General features: G+C 51.0%; 1 protein-coding gene and 3 long non-coding RNA genes across 5 annotated transcripts in view; 2 read left to right on the top strand and 2 right to left on the bottom strand.

The window, feature by feature from the left end:
- Positions 1-22,942, top strand: part of LOC309537056 — a 147,894-nt gene that overhangs the window by 80,727 nt on the left and 44,225 nt on the right. The gene's annotated exons all lie outside the window — the stretch shown is intronic.
- On the bottom strand, positions 1,762-4,051 carry LOC309537051. The gene is made up of 2 exons (XR_014221793.1): positions 2,786-4,051; positions 1,762-2,753 (listed from the first exon to the last, which is right to left on the bottom strand). It is a non-coding gene; the product is annotated as an uncharacterized lncRNA (long non-coding RNA).
- EXOSC5 (exosome component 5) overlaps positions 6,638-22,942 on the bottom strand; it is a 44,950-nt gene continuing 28,645 nt past the window's right edge. For both annotated transcript variants that reach the window (XM_082231361.1, XM_082231360.1), the window contains exon 6: positions 6,638-7,214. In XM_082231361.1, coding sequence (XP_082087487.1) covers positions 7,122-7,214 — 93 coding nt within the window. In that variant the 3' untranslated portion in view covers positions 6,638-7,121. The remainder of the gene's footprint in view (positions 7,215-22,942) is intronic.
- Positions 17,747-21,522, top strand: LOC309537050. The gene is made up of 2 exons (XR_014221792.1): positions 17,747-18,303; positions 21,065-21,522. It is a non-coding gene; the product is annotated as an uncharacterized lncRNA (long non-coding RNA).

Raw genomic sequence — 22,942 nt, 5'->3', positions numbered from 1 at the left:
GTCTCAAGGAACGGAGCAGCGCCTAGGAGGGGCATAACTTGGGGAAGAGTTGTTGGGGGCCAGACGAGAGATGGCTGGAGGGCCTCACTGTCACCCCAGGGTTGTGGAGATTCCCCACAACCAGCAGCGACTCTTGGTTCCCAGCCCTGAGGCCCGCCTGCTCTTGCAGATGGGCTCCAGCTCTTTTGCTACGAAACACGGTGTCAGAAGTGGAGTGTCAGAAGCAACTTTTGCTACAGGGGCAAGAAGCCCCAGACTATAGGCTGGCGAGCCGGTCATCCCTCATTTATGCCACAGGAGGGATAGGGAACCTGCAGCCGTCCAGGAGCTCTCGGACTCCCAGCTCCCATCACCCCTGATTGTTGGTCTCGCTGGTTGGGGCTAATGGGAGCTGCAGTCCAAGACGTCCCTGCACTACAAGGTCCTGTTCTGGCCTCAATCAGGCCCTGTTCATACGTGCAAAAAAAAGAAAGAAAAGAAAACCAAAAATCGCGGCAATTAGCCATGGGGGCAAAAGGAAACCTCCAGCTGCAGAGGCAGTCTACCTCTGCATATCAGGCGGACGAGAGGACCTTCACACTTTGCCTGCAGGGCTTCCTGGAGGGTGCCCCTGGCTGTCCACTGCTGGAAACAAGACACTGGGCTACATGCCACCCAGTAAGGCTAGGCTTTGGGTTCAGGTGGTAAAGCGCTCAAGGTCTGGGGGAGAAAGGAGATGAAATATGCACACCCCTCGGCATGTCCTCAAATGCTACAGCAGCCTTCTCTGACCTGGTGGCAACCACCAGATGTTTTAGACCAGGCAGGTTGATGAAGGCCGAGATACAGCTTCAGCCTCCTCTTGGCCTGCAGAACGGGGTGGGGGTGCTGTTTTTGTGCCTCTCCCCTTTCCTGTCCTTTCTCTCCTGCCCCTCCATCCATTACGTTCCCTCCCTCTTCTTCTTCTTCCCTTGTTCTCTCTCGCTGTCCCCCAAAGCGCCCATGAATTATTGAGTGTGCTTGGTGCGCCATCACATATTTATGCGCGGTCCCTGGCCTGCTTCTTTCTAAAGCATTAACCATCATCTCGAGCTCAGCTCAGGTGGAAGAAAAAAAATAGAATTGAAAAGAGCTCAGACGGTCTGGGGCCCTGCTTTGGCGCATGTTGTTAAATGTCAGGAGCAGAGATTTCGTAGGAAGGAAGAGCACACGGCCTAGCAGACTCAGCCAGCTCAGCCAACTGTCAGGGGTGATGGGAATTGTGATCTCGCAACATCTAGAAGACCACAAGTACACCATATCCCTGTTGTTGGCATCCGTCTGTCTCAAGAGACAATGGAGTGCGCCTCTAGGGATGAAGTCAACCAACACTGAAATAACCTCCATGGGGTGCAAGCCTGGGCTGGGCTGCAGGAGTTGCCGGAAGGAGGCGAGCGAGGAAGGGAGGGGAGTGCGTCTTGATTTTTGGATCGGTTACAGGCCATTATTGACAGCCTGATGCAGAGGCGGCTGAGCTGCAAATGGCTCACCTCGTACCCGCAGATCTGTATCTGCAGCAATGGGGTAGCTGAGTTGTGGCTGGGGCCCATTGGGACAGATAGGGCAGGAGGAAGGGAGCCTAGCAGTAGGGGGCGCCAGAGGACAATGACCTGCAAAGCCAACTAATCCTCAGTTTGCCCTTCTACCTGCTATGTTCTAACCAGCAGCAACACTGAGACTGAGGAGGAGGAGGGAGCGAACTAGGGTTGCCATATTTCAAAAAGTGAGAATCTGGACACAAAATTTGTTGAGCTTTTTTTACCCAATTTATTGATGCTCCGTTAGGTTCCCCTCCCTTGCTTCTTCCCTTCTTGGCACAGAAGCAAAGCATGCTGCCACCTGCTGCCCTCAGCACTTCTGAGGCACCTAGAGGGCACCTGTTCCTTATCCTCGTCTGTTGACACAGATACAGTGCATCTGTACATGGAGGTTCCAGTCAGCTATTCTGACCAGATTCCTGACGTCCAGGTGTGGCTATCGCCTCTTATGACGTCAAAACAGCGCTCCTGTTGAAAGGGAGTCTTTCCACTGTCACAGGCAGTGTATCTCTGTATGCCAGCCGCTTTTGCAGTGATCAGCATTCCCACGGGCATCCGAGTGGCTTCTGTGAGAATAGGATGCGGGATTCAACGGGCCTTTTCCCTGATCCAGCAGTGCTTTTCTTTTGGGGAAACGCAAGCTTTGCAGAAACACACAAAGACATATTTAGGGGGGGAATTGAAGTGGGGTGGAAGGAGAAGCAAAACAGCTCAGTGGCAGCAGAATTATGATTGCGGAAGGGACAGAAACTTGCTGGTAGGGGGAAGGGAATGGAGTATCCTGAAGGAAGGTCAGCTAGCTAGCTAGCTGGCCGGCACAGTGAACAGGAACACTCCAAACGCTGCAACATTTTGATGCAAACCCCACTAGTTATGAGCACCCGCTACTGAATTTGTCTATAAATGCCACTTAAAGCCAGCACCCCATCATCTTTTTGCCAATGAATTCCCTCCAGATAACTGCCCTTTGGCCCATGAACCCCAACTGCTCACTCCAGGGCTAGAAACATGATTGCTTTGGTAAAAGGAAAACTAGGATTCTCCGAAACGGCTGGGTGCTCGATTCTGGGCCTGTGTAACCAAGATTGTAGGACCTAAAAAATATACATTTACTGCTTGGATCCTCCGCTGGACCCCCAAATCACTCGGGCACTTAGGATTTCATCCTCAGCAGAGGCTGCAAGGGGGGCCTGCCCCCTTGCAACGCTGGCATCTCTGGGAGACAGAACCACCGTGGGCTGGCACAGTCGACAGTCTGACTCAAAGCATGCGGCAGATTTTAAAGAGAGTGGGTGGAATTTATCGCTCGCAGCCTCTTCCCCGCTCCAGAAGTCAGGAGGAGCCGAGTGAGCAGTAACAAGCCTCTAGGCCGGATCACAGGGTGGCAAGCCAATGTCCATTTTTGTGAGGGGGGGGGCAGCAGCCGTGGCTGTGCCAGGGCAAGACTGGAGGTGGTTTCAGTTGCTCTTTCATTTGCTGCCTAAGGCATCGAAACCCAAGAGCGCGAGGGAGCCTTTGGGAGCGGGGTGGAGAGAGAGGAAACCGATTCAGACGAAGGCTGCCTAATTGAAAAGAGAGCAAAGAAGGACGTGTGTCTGGCCTCCATCGCCTCTCTCACTTTGTGACAGCGCTCTCACTTTGATCCCTTCCATCTGTCACACACAGACACCCCTGCACACCTGCCCCACGGAGCCTGCAAATTAAAATCTCAGTGTTTTTTCCCCAAGGAGGCCGCGGTGGGGCAGAAAGAGTGGGAAATAATACATAGCGCAGCCTTGATTGAATATTCATTGCAGAGAGCAGGAGGCAGAGAGTGCAGCGGTTGGGAACAGAGTCTTGCTTTGTACTGGGGAAAGGGGAGACGAGGTCACCCCGTCCTTTGAGGAGGAGGAGGAGGAGATGGAGAAGGAGGAAGAGGAGGATTTGGTGGTTGAGGGTGTTTAGGCCAGGGGGGAGAAACACGAGGAGGATGCTTGCGCATGCATGCATGGTGATGCTATCCTGCCCTTTCGAAGCCAGTGGGGATTTTTCCAGAGGGACAGCTGGTTTAAATAAGGAAACAATGAAGACCTCAGAAAGCACCGGTGGGGGAAATAAAAAAAAAGATCATTTCATCAACTCAATTAGGCTCATTAATCAAAGCGGGCCGTTTGCCTCTTCCCAGGGCAGCTGGTGAAGGTTAAGAGAGCGGCTGGATCTCTGGAAGGAGGGAAGAGTTTGGGGAAAGAAACCAGGGAGGGGGGTAGTAGGCTTTGCCAGGAACTTAACCCAAGGACAGCCCCATCGTTCGTCAATAACAGAGACCTGATGGAGATGGATGATACAGCTTAGCAACCACACTGTGGGAGCTGCCTCCTGAAGCACAGAAGCCAACACCTCACACGATGCGAGTACAAGTTGGTTGGCTCTGTTCCACAGGCACATAACTGGGAAACCAATCTGTATTGCTGAACAGCCCAAATCCTCCTCTTGAAAAAAAAGAGAGGCAGGTTTCTAGTCCTCACTGATTATACTCCTCACTGGGGCTGCGGCGCTCATCTCGCTTTACTGGCCAAGGGAGCCGGTGTACAGCTTCCGAGTCATGTGGCCAGCCGCTTCTGGTGAACCAGAGCAGCGCACGGAAACGCCGTTTACCTTCCCGCTGGAGTGGTACCTATTTATCTACTTGCACTTTGACGTACTTTCGAACTGCTAGGTTGGCAGGAGCAGGACCCAAGCAACGGGAGCTCACCCAGTCGAGGGGATTTGAACCGCTGACCTTCTGATTGGCAAGTCCTAGGCTCTGTGGTTTAACCCACAGCGCTACCTGCATTACTACGTATCCACACACACACGTGACGAGATGCAAACGGTAATGCTAAGGTTGCAAACAGAGTTTTCAGCTAACCAGGGCATTTTGAAGGGATGGGTTGGGAGGGAGAGGTCAAACCCCAGCCTGCAATTTCCCTAAGCCACCCTACTTTTTGCCGTTAATTGCTTTTTCTTCTTGCCCTTCTATGTTCCGCAGCTCCCCCTGCTTCTCTTGCCAGTTGTCTGCAGGGAAGGATGAGGGAGAGGAACTTGAGGTGGCAAACAGTGGGATCTGACCCTTCCCCAGGAAACCAGATTTGGCTGAGCTGTCCAGTAAATCTGCAAAATACCACCCCCCACACACACCCAGCTCCAAAGTTCAGGAGCCAGCAACACGGGACTCTGTTCTCCTAAGAATGTGCTGTAACCTTGCAATCTCTTTGCAAGGACAAAGTGGGGGTGATTAAAAGACGGAGTGCCATATTAAAATGGTTATTAAGCAGTATCTGCCAGCTCTGGGAGGAAAGGTCGGCTGGGTTCATGCCAATAAGGAACGCTTCTGTGCCCCAAGATTTGGGAACAACCCTTTGAGAGCAGGAAGGCTATTGAACTGCAATGCAAGTCTCTCTTTACTTTTGCAGCGCCGATCTGAGCCCAAGATACCCCTTGGAAGGGGGCAGGAGGCCTTTCCCAAACCAGACCCTGCTCCCCGACCTTAACCAACACGTTGCTGCGTTCTGAGGCAGAGGAAGGCAATGAAGAAGTATCTGCCAACCTCCGATTTGGCAGGGGCTGTGCTCTCCCCACCGGCGGCTGCCAAACTGCAAAATTAAAAACAAGCAGGGAAGTTCCACAGAATATTAATGAGCACGGGGACTGCACGGAGCTCTACATCTCCATCATATGCCAGGTCCAAGGCATGTGTGAGAATGGCAAAGGGTGGGTGCATCTCGGTGTACTGGGCAGGGGTGGGCCATCCAAGGTAGGCTGTGCCCATGGATTACGCAGCGGGAGCAGCAAGGGTGCACCAGGATCCAGTGGAGAACGGTGGGGGCAAATCCAGGCATTGTCTCATGCACAGACACCATCCCAGTCTGGATGGGAGCAATGAAATCCGGAGATCGCAAGGCTTGGGCAATGACGGAGGTGCACAGAGTGTTTGAAAGATGGTTGCAATGAAGGGGGAGTTCTATCCCCAAACCTCAAGGGCATTATGCAGGGAAGCAGAAGGTGGTTTTCAGAACCATGGCTGTCTCCAGATAGTCATCATGGCTAGAAGCCATCAGTGGCAATTCCTTTCTCCACCCAAGGCCCCAATTGCTCATCCCAGCTGTTGTGTTTTGAAAGCAGCTAGGCTACGTTTTCCTATTTTCATCGCCATTCGTATTATTATGAATTAAGAATGCTCACAGCAGCACACACGCCTTGCCCCAATTTTATCACTGACCACAAATGATATAGGGATGCGGGCGGCACTGTGGGTTAAACCACAGAGTCTAGGACTTGCTGATCAGAAGGTCGGTGGTTCAAATCCCCACGACGGAGTGAGCTCCCGTTGCTCAGTCCCTGCTCCTGCCAACCTAGCAGTTTGAAAGCACGTCAAAGTGCTGGTAGATAAATAGGTACCACTCCAGCGGAAAGGTAAACGACGTTTCTGTGCGCCGCTCTGGTTCGCCAGAAGCGGCTTAGTCATGCTGGCCACATGACCCGGAAGCTGTACGCCGGCTCCCTTGGCCAATAAAGTGAGATGAGCACTGCAACCCCAGAGTCGGCCACGACTGGACCTCATGGTCAGGGGTCCCTTTACCTTTACCTTACAAATGATATAGTCCAGTTTCCCACATTCGGGGAAACTGCAGGGGTCAGCACACCTGGAGTGCAAAGGGCGAGCCTCGCTCTGGGAAAATGCTGGGTAGGCGAGGCAGAGAAAGTGCGCGACCGTGAGCTTGGTGGCTGAGTGGGGATTCGAACCAGAGTCCGATGCTCTAACCACTGCTCGTCCCTGGCTCAAAAGGGAATGCTCGAGCTTGGTTAGTACAGCACGAGGCTCTTAATCTCAGGGTCACGGGTTCGAGCCCTACGTTGGGCGAAAGATTCCTGCCTCTGTGTTGCAGGGGTTGGACTAGATGACCCCCTGTGGTCCCTTCCAACTTTTCTATGAACTGCTTGAGGGAAACATCAGACAGCAGGCAACATGGGTGCCTGCAGATTTCAAACAGGAGAGGTTTTTATCCCCTGCTTCATTAGGGTAGGTAAAGACAGTTTATAGCACAGTCGGGGGGGAACAAAAGAAAAGGAAAACATGTTCTTTAATGTCCACACAGACAAAAAAAACTATTTTAGGCAAAGCAGAGAGCAGAGAATCCAAAAGGAAGAACTTGGCTTCACAACTAGGTCAAGCTGAGAGACAGCCACCTCGCAATCTGTGCGGAAACAATGTCTTTCATTGGGGAGTGTGAGGGGGAGACACGTGCTTACCAAAATGTGAGAGAGCTGGAAGCCCATGTGCTTGGGGACGGCAGATATGGAGCGCCACAGCGCACAGCCTGTGGCAGCTTTTTCAGGATCCTGCCATCTTAACCCACAGCCCGTTCCACAATCTCTGTTAACGGCAGCCTGATCAAACGGCACCTCTCCTTTCGGAGCAAAGGATGCACAGGAATGAAGGCTGGAGGTGCGTGGGGAGGCGCACTGATCCAGCCAATGCCACGTAGCGTCATTTTTAAGCGGTCAAGTCTCTGCTCTGTTCCATTTGGGGTGTGTGTGTGTGAAGAGTCACCACTTGGAGTATTTCCTGTGAGACGAATCACGATAAAACTGGAAGATGGCGTCAGAAGCTAGCTGGGAAGCGGCAATACATTTCTGGAGCTGTGGAGAGGAAGAGAGGTGGTTATGCTGGAAGGGGAAAGGGTCCCTAAAGATCTGGGGGAGGGGAAAAGGGTCCTCCCCCCCAAAAAAAACCATAGTAGCACACTCGAGGGCAACAGCATTGTTGAAGGTGGCATATGGCGGAGATTTTGGCAGGCAGTTCTCCTCTGCGAGGGAACCTGTAGTCAGTTTCAGCTTCCCCAGCTCCTACAGTTTTGGTTTACCCTTGGAATCGACCATCGCCATCATCATGAGTTTGTGTGTAGGCCGCTTTTCCATGGCAGAACCATGCTCAAAACAAGAACGCACAACACAAAGTACGACATTTCAAGACAATGCGTTAACAGCTATGAAACTAAACGCCACACTGGTAGGCCAAAGAGACATCTCAAGTTAACAGATGCTGAAAGAACGCCTGGCGATAAATTACAAAGCACCTAAATAGCAGCAAAAACAATCCCTGCCTGTCTCCCAGATGTGTGTGTGTGTCCGGCCAGGCGAGTGGCAGTGCTTGCCCTTGATGGTTCCAGCAAACTCTCCCCTGCAGCAATGCACCAGAGCCCCATGTTCCTTACCATGGCTTTATTACTTATGATTCGACTTGTTACCCAAGGGTTTCCAAGCGTTCTGTGCCTATTTAAAAACATGCAGTAGCCACACAAACCAGACAGTGCCACCTCGGAATGGGAAGGTAAGCCTATACAGTTGTTTCTCGGGTTAAGAACTTAATTCGTTCCGGAGGTCCGTTCTTAACCTGAAACTGTTCTTAACCTGAGGTGCCACTTTAGCTTATGGGGCCTCCCACTGCTGCCGCGCAATTTCTGTTCTCATCCTGAAGCAAAGTTCTTAATCCGACGTACTATTTCTGGGTTAGCGGAGTCTGTAACCTGAAGCGTCTGTAACCTGAAGGGTCTGTAACCTGAGGTACCACTGTACCTGGGGCCAGAAAGATGTCACCGGAGGCACACTTTTTAAAAGAGTACCGGTAGTTCCCAAACAGGTTACTGAGGAGACTCTTCTGCAGCCTCAGGATCACAGGGAGCTGTCCTCAGACGTGCATCAATCCACCTAAAAGTTTCCTCCCATCTTCAGGGATATAATTCAAATAAGCCCATTGACTATTCGTCATGCCTAAACTTTCGCAGGGAGTCCTGAGCAGTGGCGTAGCGTGGGGGGTGCCAGGGGTGCCGGCCGCACCGGGAGCAACATTGGGGGGGGGCGCGTTTGGCCGGCCCTTCGCAAGACGAAAGTCCATAGGGAAATCTCCGGGACAGCGGGGAAGCGCAGCGCGTCTTCCCCACTGTCCTCGGACCTCCTCCGAAGGCTGGCGGTGGGGCGGAGAGACCTCCTCCCGCCGCCAGCCTTCGGAAGGCTGCTCCGAAGCCTGGCAGTGGGGCAGAGAGACCTCCTCCCGCTGCCAGCCTTCGGAAGGATGCTCCGAAGCCTGGCGGTGGGGCAGAGAGACCTCCTCCCGCTGCCAGCCTTTGGAAGGATGCTCCGAAGCCTGGCGGTGGGGCGGAGAGACCTCCTCCTGCCGCCAGCCTTCGGAAGGCTGTCCTGAAGACTTGTGGTGGGAGCAGTGGCGTAGCGTGGGGGGTGCAGGGGGGGCCTGCCGCACCTGGCACAACATCGGGGGGGCGGCGGAAGAGACTCGAGTGCTAAAATTCACGGGTTAGGGGGCGCAAATTACTTGCCTTGCCCCGGGTGCTGAGAACCCACACTACGCCACTGGTCCTGAGTGACCGGCAACCTCTGAATCACAGCTTCCCAAGGAAGGAAGGAGAGCCCTGGTGGGCCAGACCAAAAGCCCACCTGGTCCAGCCCCTGCCTTCCCACAGGTCCTTGAAGGGGCCCCGTAAGCAAGGGCAGGAGCGCGGCAGCCTTCTCTCGCTGTTCTCCCCCAGCGACTGGCCTTGAGAGGCATGTTGCCTCTGAGCCCGGAGCCAGGATGCAGCCATCAATAGCAGTAGCCATCAGTGGGTTAGGCCATGGGTAGGCAAATTAAGGCCCGGGGGCCAGATCCGACCCAATCGCCTTCTCAATCCGGCCGGTAGAAGGTCCGGGAATCAGTGTGTTTTTAAGTGAGTAGAATGTGTGCTTTTATTTAAAATGCATCTCTTGTGGGGCACAGGAATTTGTTCACTTTTTTCCCCTTCAAAATATAGTCCGGCCCCCCACAAGGTCTGAGGGACAGTGGACCGGCCCCCTGCTGAAAAGGTTCGCTGACCCCTGGGTTAGGCTGACAGACAGAGCGACATGTTTCAAAAGCTCCTCTCCTTTTTCGTACTCATTCTTTAAGTGGGGTGGGCAGGATTTGTTCCCCAAAGTACATACTGTACTTTGGGCTAGTGTTTTAGCTTTCGCTCACTCCTGGTTTTATTGTCGTTGTTACCTCTGGGATTTTTTTTTTTGGGTTGTTTTTTTTAATGTAAGTTGCTTTCGTTGACAGGTGAATATAAGTAATTGTTATCACCTTCATGATAGGAAAAAGATCCGGACCTGGAGCTTTCGACAAGCAAGCCCACTGCAATGCCAGCAGCTTGGAATGATGCAAAGATGATTTGGAGAGGCAAGAGGCTGATCGGATCTGCTGCAGCCACCTGAATGGGTGGCCCCACTGCCCCACACTGCCTGGTGTGAACCCTGAGCCTAGGGCTGGCCGATTATCTGGTTTTCAACACTGTGATATATCACTGCCATATACCAATATATCATGTCTGGAATAAGGATGGAGCTCTGTAGGAACACTGGCTGGCTTCATCGTTTTCCCTGCCTTGTGATTTCTGCATAGCACACACACACACACACACATCATGATTTGCAATATATTGCCAGGTCAAAAATTATGAAACTGACATCACGATACAGATTCTAAACCAGTTTGTGATGACGTATCAATATATTGCCCAGCCCTAATTACGTCCCAAGGCTACTGCTGATTTGGCTCTGAGGGAATTCCCCCCAGCAATCAGGTGATCCTGGAGGACCAACTCTGTACAGTGGTACCTCGGGTTACAGACGCTTCAGGTAACAGACTCTGCTAACCCAGAAATAGTACATCGAGTTAAGAACTTTGCTTCAGGATGAGAACAGAAATTGCGCAGCGGCGGCAGCGGGAGGCCCCATTAGCTAAAGAGGTACCTCAGGTTAAGAACGGTTTCAGGTTAAGAACGGACCTCCAGAATGAATTACCGTATTTTTCGCTCTACAAGACGCACCAGACCATAAGACGCACCTAGTTTTTGGAGGAGGAAAACAAGAAGAAAAAATATTCTGAATCTCAGAAGCCGGAACAGCAAGAGGGATCGCTGTGCAGTGAAAGCAGCAATCCCTCTTGCTGTTCTGGCTTCTGGGATAGCTGCGCAGCCTGCATTCACTCCATAAGATGCACATACATTTCCCCTTACTTTTTAGGAGGGGAAAAAGTGAGTCTTATAGAGCAAAAAATACGGTAAATAAGACATAAAAGGCGCAAAAAATATAGAGCAAAAAATACAGTAAGTTCTTAACCCAAGGTACCAAAGCGATAAACAACTACCTGACATTCAGAAGACACACTCAGGGAAGTTTTTAACGTGTGATATTTTATTGTATTTTTGGTTTTTATGGAAGCCGCCCAGAGTGGCTGGGGAGGCCCAGCCAGATGGGCGGGGTATAAATAATAAATTATTATTATTATTATTATTACCACTGTACTAGCACCTGTTTTATGTACATATAGCTCCGGGCTGGGCTGGGCCCCCTCTGTCAGGGCAGAGTCTTGACACCTGTGCATGCTGATTTTCTGCCTACCTCCTGCTCTGCAGCGATGGGAACTGGTCCTGGGCAGCCTGCAGGGCCCAGCTCCCGACAGAATGAATCCAAGCCTGCTATTGCAAAGCCCACCACTGGCTTCTCGCAGCCGGCTTGGCAATTCCAGCCCCAGGCAGGCAGATGGAAAGCAAACCAAGGATAGAGGGGAAAGGAAGAGAACAAAAGTTACGCCGAGAAGAAAGCGAGGGTTTCTTTTTTCTATGGGGGAGAAAGGGTGCAGAGAGCGAATGAGAGGAAGGATCTCAGTAGGGAGACGAAGGGCAGGGAGCTATCAAAGGGCTGAGCAACAAAAGGCCTTTCCCTGGGGGCGGGGGAAAGAGAAGAAGAAATCAGATGCAAGAAAGGAAAAAATCCTGCCTCGCTACCCGTCTCCCGCCAGCTCCCTGAGGCCAATTAAACCTCAGCGCTGCTTCGCCGACCCCCCCCCAGCAACCTCTGTGAAGAATGGGGGGGGTCAAAAGCCGCCGCCGCCACTCTCCCCACCGACGTTCCTTGCGTCTTAATTAGTCCATTTATATGCGAGGGGGAAAGTGTCCAAAACACACAAAAACAAGGATAGAGATCTCAGCTCCCTCTCTTCCCCTACTTGACATGGCAGACAAGCTGCCCGCCCGGACTGTCAGGTCCCTCGCGAGGACTTCCCAACTCAATTACCAGCCCTGGCACACATGTGGCAGGGCCAGGGTGGCAGCGGCAGCGGCTCCTGCTTCGGCGTCTTAACCCGCCTGTCGGCAAAGGCGTGCGCTGGGAGGCGGCTGCATCTGGCAAGTGATTTACGGGCACGGCGAGCTGGAACGTGGACAAACGGCTACAAATAAGGGAACCGGCTCGGTCCTCCCGCTCAATACGACGTCGCATCAATCTTCCGGCGCGTTCCGCAAGCGGGCACGTTCGCCACACGGAGCGCAGCGCCGGGAGAGGGAAGGGAGCGCGCCCTCCTGCTCTTTTCTCTGAAGCGTCTCGGCTGCCACGGTAACACACACAGGGGCAGGCCTCGAAGTGCCAGGAAGGCCTCTCTGAGGAGGGAGAGGCGAAGGATTTGCAAAGAAGCCTCTCCCCCCCACCCCACAAATTCGTTTTGCTTCTTTCGCCCACTATGCATGGCGCCCATTTTGACGCTGTAGTGATCCACGCCGAAGCCTTAATGTACGTTCAGCACTGGTTGTAAAAGCACAATAACTTCTCCAGAGGAATCCCCAAAGTTGTAGTTTCCCCCTCACACAGCTGTTCAAGCTGCGCTGGCTCCTGGTGGAGTACAGGGTCAGATTTAAGGTGCTGCTTTTGACCTTTAAAGCCCTTCACGGCCTAGGACCCTCGTACCTACGGGACCGCCTCTCCTGGTATGTCCCACGGAGAGCCTCAAGGTCCATAAATAGCAACACCCTAGTGGTCCCGGGCCCTAAGGAAGTCAGATTAGCTTCAACCAGAGCCAGGGCCTTTTCAACACTGGCCCCAGCCTGGTGGAACGCTCTGCCTCATGAGACCAGGGCCCTGCAGGATCTGATTTCTTTCCGCAGGGCCTGTAAGACAGAGTTGTTCCACCTGGCCTTTGGCTTGGAGCAAATTTGATTCCCTTCCTCTCTTTCTTTTTTCTTTTCCTTTCTCCTCCTGTGATGAGGCTACATTTTAATATTTTAATGTTTCAATATTTTAATTTTGTTTTTAAGTTGTAATCATTCAACTTGTTTTTATTATTGCTTGTAAGCCGCCCTGAGCCCGGCCTTGGCTGGGGAGGGCAGGGTATAAATAAAAATTATTATTATATTATTATAAAACCATGTCTAGTGTGATTTAAGCAATGGAGTGGAAACCAGCAGCCGTGAGGGCTATGTTCTGCCTCCACGGTCAGAGGCAGCAATACCAGCTGCTGAAAACCGCAGGAGGGGGAGAGTCTGCTCTGGAGGTCGGGTCCCGCTTACGGGTTTCCCACAGGCATCTGGTTGGCCGCTGGGAGAAGAGGGCGCAGGATTAGGTGGGCTTTTGGCTTGATCCAGCAGAGAGCCAGTGTGGTGTAGTGGTTAAGAGCGGTGGACTCGTAATCTGGTGAACCGGGTTCGCTTCCCCGCTCCTCCACACGCAGCTGCTGGGTGACCTTGGGCCAGTCACACTTCTCTGAAGTCTCTCAGCCCCACTCACCTCACAGAGTATTTCATAGAATCATAGAGTTGGAAGAGACCACAAGGGCCATTGAGTCCAACCCCCTGCCAAGCAGGAAACACCATCAGAGCACTCCTGACATATGGTTGTCAAGCCTCTGCTTAAAGACCTCCAAAGTAGGAGACTCCACCACACTCCTTGGCAGCAAATTCCACTGTCGAACAGCTCTTACTGTCAGGAAGTTCTTCCTAATGTTTAGGTGGAATCTTCTTTCTTGTAGTTTGGATCCATTGCTCCGTGTCCGCTTCTCTGGAGCAGCAGAAAAAACCTCTCTCCCTTCTCTATATGACATCCTTTTATATATTTGAACATGGCTATCATATCACCCCTTAACCTCCTCTTCTCCAGGCTAAACATGCCCAGCTCCCTTAGCCGTTCCTCATAAGGCATCGTTTCCAGGCCTTTGACCATTTTGGTTGCCCTCCTCTGGACACGTTCCAGTTTGTCAGTGTCCTTCTTGAACTGCGGTGCCCAGAACTGGACACAGTACTCCAGGTGAGGTCTGACCAGAGCAGAATACAGTGGCACTATTACTTCCCTAAGTAAATTTCTTGTGGGGAAGGAAGGGAAAGGAGAACATTAGCTGCTTTGAGACTCCTTCGGGTAGTAATAAAGTGGGATAACAAATCCAAACTCCTCCTCCTCTTCTTCTGTGTCAAAGCCACCCGAATCTCGCGTCAAGGAAACCCGAATAACGCGACTTGTCTTCACTCATTTTCTGCCAGTTTCCACAATTCTGTGCGATTTATTCCTGCTTCTGCCTGGATGCTGAAGCCCTGTTTTCCACTGGCATTCATGGCTGGTAATCTCAAGACATTGGCCCACATACTCTCAAGCCTATCTTCACAACGGCAAGGAATAGAAGGGAGGGCTCACTTTTGCAAAGGTGGAAGAGTGGGGGGAAATGGGAGAAGGGTCCTTTATAAAGTAGCAGGGAACGGGGAACCTTTCACATTAGGCCAGGAGTCGGCAACGTGTGGCCCATGGGCTGGATGTGGCCTATGAAGACTGTTGCACCGTCCCACAAGCCGCCCGCAAACCGAGCCGCCCACTTGGTAAGTCCCCCGTGCACTGTGCTAAAGCAGCGCAGCACGGAGACTCGCCGAGTGGCGCCGGAAATGGCGTCTGCGCATGCGCAGATACCAGAAATCGCATCTGCGCATGTCCAGACGCCAAAAAATGCTTCTGTGCAGGTGCGATTTTTGGCGTCTGGGCATGTGCAGAAGCGATTTCCGGTGCCATGGACATGCGCAGATGTGATTTCTGGCATTGCGCTGTGCAAGTCCGGCCCACAGACAATCTCCATGGGAGTGATCCAGCCCATGGCCAGTAAAGCTTGCCGACCCCTGCACTAGGCAAAACAAGTGCCCTTCTGCCCTCTGCCCTCAGCACCCAAGACTACCTCTCTCTTCCCACTCAGCTCCTGTGCTCCTTCCAGGAGCTGGTCTAAATCCAGACAGGCCTCCGGGTAGGTCAAGCTCGCGGCCTGCTAGCCAGCTGAAACTGGAGGGCTGAGAGAAAGCTGTGCTGAAAACGGGGGTCCCCGAGAGCTTGTCCCCCTCAAATTATGGGGTGGGGGACGAGGAGTGATTTTCCTTAGTAGGGGGGAGAACATAGTGGGAGAGAGGGGCAGGCCACAAAGGAAAGCTGATGGGCAGAGGGCAAAGGTGAAAAAGCGAGATAGGAGACAGAGACAGACACACAGACACCAAGTGATGAAGAGTTTTATTAAAGCATGATGGAGGGCAGTGCTTAAGGGAAAGAGTGATGCAATCAGAGCAACAGGAGATGAAAAGATGAATCTTCCAAGCCACCCAACCAACGCACTTGGACCTCTGTTCCGCCACCCCAAATCTAGCTGTTGTGCCGTTTGCTAAAATGCAAGGAAATTTGATGGAAATCTGCCACAGCATCGTTCAGCAGCTGTTATCAGGAGAGTTCAAAGGGGTTGTTTTAATTTCCTCCCTGGCCTTCTTCCGTTGGACTGACAGGCATCTCTGAGCGGAGCGTTCTGAAGCACCCAAGTCTCAGCGGGTGGAAGAAATGCAGTCATGGCTCTGTGCTGGACCACAGACAGTACAGCCAACCGCAAAGAGCTAGTTGTTCCAAACTGGATTAGCCACCCATTATTTAGCTATCTAAAAACATGGGGTGGGGGGAATCCACACTTAAACATTGATATAATTAATGGCATGCCTTTGATTCATTTTTAACCAGTTCTAATAAAAACAGCACAGCACCAGTCCTTTAACTTTTTTTAAAAAAGTCAATTTCCAAAAGCCTGCATTGGAACAAGAAGGTGGAAGGACAGCAAAGAGGGAGCCAGTCTAGCTTTTCCAAGGAGGGAGTTCTAAAGTCTGGGAGCAACCACCAAGGCTTGTGTGTCTGTGAGGGTGGTGGGACCGAGATAAGGGCCTCCCCAGAAGATCTCAGAACCAAGGCAGGATCATATGAGGGAATACGGGCTCCGTAAAGGGCTTTATAGGTCTGAATTGTGCAAGGAAACAAACTGGTAGCCAATTGAGTTATTGTGTTGTTGTTGTTTAGTCATGTCAGACTCTTCATAACCCCATGGACCAGAGCACGCCAGGCACTCCTGTCTTCCACTGCCTCCCGCAGTTTGCTCAAACTCATGCTGGGAGCTTCGAGAACACTGTCCAACCATCTCGTCCTCTGTCATCCCCTTCTCCTTATGCCCTCCATCTTTCCCAACATCTCCTCTCATGAGGTGGCCAAAGTATTGGAGCCTCAGCTTCAGGATCTGTCCTTCCAGTGAGCACTCAGGGCTGATTTCCTTCAGAATGGAGAGGTTTGATCTTCTTGCAGTCCATGGGACTCTCAAGAGTCTCCTCCAGCACCATAATTCAAAAGCATCAATTCTTCGGCGATCAGCCTTCTTTATGGTCCAGCTCTCACTTCCATACATCACTACTGGGAAAACCATACCTTTAACTATACGGACCTTTGTTGGCAAGGTGATGTCTCTGCTTTTTAAGATGCTGTCTAGGTGAGTTGTTGTAACAGCTCCCTATAACCAGCCCTGGTCAACATTCTGGCTGCAGCTCTCTGAGCCAGCTGAAGTTTCTGAGCAGTCGCATGTAGAGCACATTATAGCAATCCAAACAGAATGTAACTAAGAGGTGTGTCACTGTGATATGTTGTGGAACTAGACCATGAGAAATAGAAATAAGGACAGCTTACGGATATCACAGCATGCCACGAAGCATGCAATTCTAGGAATATCATTAGAAGACAGAAAAACTAATAATTGGATAGGACCAAGATGGAAAGCTACCGATCATAGAATCATAGAATCATAGAGTTGGAAGAGACCACAAGGGCCATCGAGTCCAACCCCCTGCCAAGCAGGAAACACCACCAGAGCACTCCTGACATATGGTTGTCAAGCCTCTGCTTAAAGACCTCCAAAGGAGGAGACTCCACCACACTCCTTGGCAGCAAATTCCACTGTCAAACAGCTCTTACTGTCAGGAAGTTCTTCCTAATGTTTAGGTGGAATCTTCTTTCTTGTAGTTTGGATCCATTGTAGTTTGGTCAAACTCATGCTGGGAGCTTCGAGAACACTGTCCAGCCATCTCGTCCTCTGTCATCCCCTTCTCCTTGTGCTCTCCATCTTTGCCAACATCAGGGTCTTTTCCAGGGAGTAGTGGGAAAGGCCACAAAGTTAAAATGGACACATGCAGGACACGTGGCAAGAGGTGATCTGGGCCGATGGAATAAGGCTGGGTTCGCATGGGGACCCTACAAGTTCAAAAGACCAAGGGGGTGACGACCCTATATGCTGGGTGGGCGATCTAAAACTAGCAGCAAGGCTTGTGTGGAGGCAACAGCTGTTTGACAGTGGAACGGGCTCCCACTGGTGGGCTCTCCTTCTCTGGAGGTTTTTAAGCAGATGTTGTGTGGCCATCTGTCATGAATGATCTAGGTAAGATTCCTGCGTTGCAGGGGGTTGGACTAGATGACCCTCGGGGTACCTTCCAACTCTACCAAGACAGGCAGCAGCTGGACTGGTGAGTGGGAGCGGCCGCAGAGACCACATAACACTGGTCTTGAAAGACCTACATTGGCTCCCAGTACGTTTCCAAGCACAATTCAAAGTGTTGGTGCTGACCTTTAAAGCCCTAAACGGCCTCGGTCCAGTATACCTGAAGGAGCGTCTCCACCCCCATCGTTCTACCTGGACACTGAGGTCCAGCGCCGAGGGCCTTCTGGCAGTTCCCTCACTGCGAGAAGCCAAGTTACAGGGAACCAGGCAGAATGCCCTCCCACCAGATGTCAAAGAGAACAACTACCAGACTTTTGGAAGACATCTGAAGGCAGCCCTGTTTAAGGAAGCTTTTTATGTTTGATGTATTATGGTATTTTGATATTTTGTTGGAAGCTGCCCAGAGTGGCTGGGGAAGCCCAGCCAGATGGGCGGGGTATAAATATCAAATAAATAAATAAATTATTATTATTATTATTATTATTATTATTATTATTATTATTATTATTATTATTATTATTATTTTCCACAAATGGCAAAGAACAATGGAGAGAACTTGAAGGGGCGTGTGGCCAAAGACGGATGTGAGAGGCTGCAAAAGAAAAAGATACGCACACACCCCACATTAAATGCAACCTCATAAAGCTATTTACATAGAAATGTGAAGACAACAGCCATCAATTAAAGCTATACAACACAACAACTAAGATGAAGTATAATTGGGGCGTGTGACTTTTTGAAGCTAGATGGTGGACTGTTCTGCTTTCTCTGTCTCTCTCACCCCCTGCGCCCAAACCTTGCCACAGCTTAAGGGCTTATCACCTCCTTCTCCTTTTGTGGGCAGAGGACCAGTTTTTTTTCAGACAGCCACCTATGAAGTAGATTTAAAGCGCTGCTGCAGAAGCCAGCCAAACAAAACCCGCCTGGCTCAGGAGCCGCAGGGAAGGAGGAGGCAGAACAAGAACACTGCGGGGACCAGGCAGCTCTCGGCTGCGGCTGAAAATGACGGGAAACGTTGTCCTCCCTTCCTTCTCATCCTCTACACAGCACGGTTTCCAAGCCAGCAGCGTTAGCATGCGGCTGGTGTCTCCGAGCTCATGCCGGCGATGGAAGGTAAATCATAATTATTTATTGCCTGTGCTCTTGCCGCCTGTTGCTCTTGCGAGAGGCAAAACTTTCCTCCAGCAGAGGATTCGGCAGCTGCTGATGGATGCTGGCTCTGTGTGCTGTTCGCCGCCGACACCCCAGCTCCTGGGGGGCTGGAGTGGCTCCCAGGAAGGAGGAGGAGTAACGTAGAGACCACGGCTGTCTTCGTACCATAGGGCTCTTTGTGGCAGAAGGCAAGAGCTTCCTACAAACCCCTCTTCTCTCCCTTTTGGGGAAGCAAAAGGCATGAACGAGCCCAGTTCAATTCCACCTTCCTGCCAGGCTTGTAAAGGGTTGCAGAAGGGCTCGCAGGAGGGGTGCTCAGGGAGATGGGGTACGGCTTGGGCACAGTCCCATCGGTCAGCTGGTGAGGCTTGGAGGGCCACATTCAAGCCATGGGCCAGAGGGCCCTCCCTGTCCCTCAAGTCACTACACAGTTGTACGTTGGAGCCCAAACGCCTTGCCAGTCGAACGTTTTGGCTCCCGAATGCCGCAAACCCAGAAGGGAGTGTCCCAGTTTGCGTACGTTCTTTGGAACCCGAACGTCTGACGTGGCAGCTAAAAAAGCCAATGCAATTCTGGGCTGCATCAATAGGAGTATAGCATCTAGATCAAGGGAAGTAATAGTGCCACTGTATTCTGCTCTGGTCAGACCTCACCTGGAGTACTGTGTCCAGTTCTGGGCACCACAGTTCAAGAAGGACACTGGCAAACTGGAACGTGTCCAGAGGAGGGCAACCAAAATGGTCAAAGGCCTGCAAACGATGCCTTATGAGGAACGGCTAAGGGAGCTGGGCATGTTTAGCCTGGAGAAGAGGAGGTTAAGGGGTGATATGATAGCCATGTTCAAATATATAAAAGGATGTCACATAGAGGAGGGAGAAAGGTTGTTTTCTGCTGCTCCAGAGAAGCGGACACAGAGCAATGGATCCAAACTACAAGAAAGAAGATTCCACCTAAACATTAGGAAGAACTTCCTGACAGCAAGAGCTGTTCAACAGTGGAATTTGCTGCCAAGGAGTGTGGTGGAGTCTCCTACTTTGGAGGTCTTTAAGCAGAGGCTTGACAACCATATGTCAGGAGTGCTCTGATGGTGTTTCCTGCTTGGCAGGGGGTTGGACTCGATGGCCCTTGTGGTCTCTTCCAACTCTAGGATTCTATGACTTCCTCGGCTTCTGATTGGCTGCATTCTAAAGTTTTAATATGGGGACAATTTTCTTTTAAATATTGCCTATAAATCTCCCATTCCTTTTTAAACTTTTGGGTTGATCTATCCCTGATCTTTTCTGTCATATTCGCTAGTTCCATATATTCAAGCAGTTTAACTTGTCACTCCTCTTTTGAAGAAGAAGAGTTTGGATTTGATATCCCGCTTTATCACTCCCTTTAAGGAGTCTCAAAGCGGCTAACATTCTCCTTTCCCTTCCTCCCCCACAACAAACACTCTGTGAGGTGAGTGGGGCTGAGAGACTTCAGAGAGGTGTGACTGGCCCAAGGTCACCCAGCAGCTGCATGTGGAGGAGCAGAGACGCGAACCCGGTTCACCAGATTATGAGTCTACCGCTCTTAACCACTACACCACACTGGCTCTCCAGTGATGGGATTTTATCTCCTTTCCACCCCTTGCCAGCCAGCATCCTCGCTGCTGTTGTTGCTACAAAAAAACCCTCCTTTTCTCTCTTGGAATGGCTGATGCCGTAATACCTAAACAGGGGTAGCCAACCTAAAGGCCATGGGCCACAAGCAGCCCATGAGCCGCCCCCGAACCAAGCCACCCGCTCGGAGAGTCCCCACCCACTGCGCTAAACTGGCACAGCACGGCGTGGGGACTCGCTTCTGTGGCGCTGGAAATCGCGGGCGCACACCCGGCCCATAGATGCATCTCCACTGGAGTGAACCGGCCCAGTGTGAGGTAAACCTTGCCGACCCCTGACCTAAGAGGAAGGCTTCCAGTTTTTTGATAAGTGTTGTTTTAAACATTTTTTAAAATTCATTATAAGTTCCCAAAAGCTATTTCAATTTTTTTTGCAACCCCACCACATGTGGTACATTTTTCCCTCTAGCTCTCTACACCTCCAGCCTAAATTTGAGTTGGTTTTGTACGTTTTGGCCAATTTGCTGGGGGTGATGTACCATCTGATGTAGCATCTTCATAAAGTTTTCTTTTGTAGTAAAACATGCCATAAATTTCAGTTCCCTTCTCCATAAATTTTCCCATTCCGCCATCTGTATGTTATATCGATAGTCCTTCGCCCACTGCACCTGTCAGGGAACTGACATCGGAGCTAGAGGCGGAGGGAAGGCTCTCAAATGATGCTGGAGAAGGGCCCAGCAGGGAGAGAGGCAGCTCCGCAGATGGGGAAGCAAATCAGCACAACACCAGGGATATAGAGGGGCTGATGGGGGAATCGGCGAGAGGGCTCCAGGACTCTTCACCGGACACCAGCGGGGAGAGCACGGGTCCTCCGCTACCCACGCCCACCCTGCGCAGAAGACTTCCGCGCAGAGAGAGTAGGAGGAGACTAGGTGTCAAACAACTTTTATGTTGGAAAAGGTTTAAGAAACGCCCACTGACGGATTCTGCTAGCGACTGAGGGAGCCACGAAGTGAAGGGCTGCCCAGACTGAAAGGTTTAGCAAGGCAACAAAGCCTGGAGAGGCGGCAACTTACGCACGAGCAACCCATACACATTACAGCACCATAACCAATTTTACTTCTTCATTTACAGGAAGAACTTCCTGGCAGTAAGAGTTGCTTGACAGTGGAACGGACCACCTCAGAAGGTTCATTGGAGGCTGTCAGGGATGCTTTAGCTGTAATTCCTGCATTGCAGGGGGTTGGACTAGATGACCCTTGGGGTCCCTTCCAACTCTATGAGACCTTCTTCTCAGGTGTTAAAATAAGCAGAGGTGACCCTCTTGGTAGTTCTGCCACCCTCAGAAGCTTGGGGGGGGGGCAAAGAGTGGCAGCCCAGGAAAGTCCATTATTTGTGGCAGCCCCTAAGTCAGTGGTTCTCAAACTTTTTGCTCTGGGCCACACTTTCAGAATAAATATTTGCTTGCGTCACAACAATTTTTTTTATTGATAGCAAATATACTGGAAAACACAACTGGGATTGTCCTCAGTATCACCTGATGCTCTTGTTCTCGTTTTGAAAAGGTACCTATCCATATTATGCAATTTCTTTTTTAAAAAAAATACTTTTATAGTAATACCATACCACTCTGAAATATTTAAATGTTTCTTTGATCATCCTTGAATCTTCCTGCCACTCTTGCCATCCTCTCCAATGTGACGAGCCACACCCTCCGAGAATCACTTCCCTAAGTTATGGAATTCCTTCCCCACAGAAGGGCACCTGACAGCTTTGCTATGAACCCTTTGGAGAATGCCAGACACATATTTCTTTACCCTAGTTTTTGATATTATATATATTTATATATCCCGAGTTGCAATCATCATTTGTTTTTAGTGTTGTTTTTCGGTCTGACCTGCCTTGGAACTTCCTGGTGAAGGTTCCTGGTGAATAATAAATATTATTCCGGTGGCTTATATGGATATAATTTGTAGGGGGGGGGCATGTATAAGGAACTCCATTGCAACCACTTTCCGCTTCCTCGACTCTCACCATAAAAGATGCCTCACAATATGTTAGATGAACCTCAGAGAGGAGGAAATAACAGTTTGCATTTTTCTGTTTCGGCATCTTCCTCTCTCTCTCTCTCTTTTTAAAAAAGCACTAAACTGATTAGAATTCACCCCAAAACAAAAGCAATTTCTGCTCCCCCCCTTCCTCTCGACAGAAACACTTGTCTAATTAATGGTGCCTGGCTGCCACCTCCGTTCAATAGCACATTAGCGTTCATAATTGTTCCTTTAGAGCAGGACGGGCTGGCGTTCCAAGCCGTTTGGCAGGGCCGAGGCAACAGTAATGAGAAACGACTCTGCGGCCCACGACCGGAATACTAAGCGGCTTCCTAAATGTCTTCTGAGGGGAGGAAAGAGGAAGCAATTCACACAGGCCCCGCTTCGAAGGCCCCGTGTACCTGACGCAGATACCTGTATCGCCCCCCCCCTTTCATGAATAAATCCCCCCTCCCCTCACTTTTCTGCCTTGGGAGAGCAAACAAGAGGTGATGGATGAGGAGGGACAGATGGCCCGGACAATTCAGACGGATACATCCAATAAACGTGACTGGCAGACGGCTTTCCAAGGCTCCCGCCAAAACAGGCTGTCAAGAGCAATTTAAGGAGACTGGAGCAGGGGCTCCAGATGTTCGGCGACCGAGACAGCGACCGGCCGCCGGCCTGCTCAAACGGGCTCCGTGCTTGGGGTCTGCTAGCCTTCAGGGGTCAAGACCTGAGGGCAGCTACAACCCCATACATCCCAAAATGAGAGAGCAGATGCGGAGCACGATCCTTAAATGAATTCAGACACAATAAAGAGCAATGAGAGAACTAGTTCTAGCCTTGGCAGTGGCACTGATATTCTTTCTTACTACCACGGCAGCCATTACCATATTTTTCGCTCCATAAGGTGCACTTTTTTCCTCCTAAAAAGTAAGGGGAAATGTCTGTGCGTCTTAGGGAGCAAATGCGTGGTCCC

This window comes from Podarcis vaucheri, assembly GCF_965113315.1.
Source record: "Podarcis vaucheri genome assembly, chromosome: 7".
In the NCBI taxonomy this organism is placed as follows: Eukaryota; Metazoa; Chordata; class Lepidosauria; order Squamata; family Lacertidae; genus Podarcis; species Podarcis vaucheri.
The sequence above is the reverse complement of the archived record's forward strand: the minus strand, read 5'-3'. Positions and strand labels throughout refer to the sequence as shown.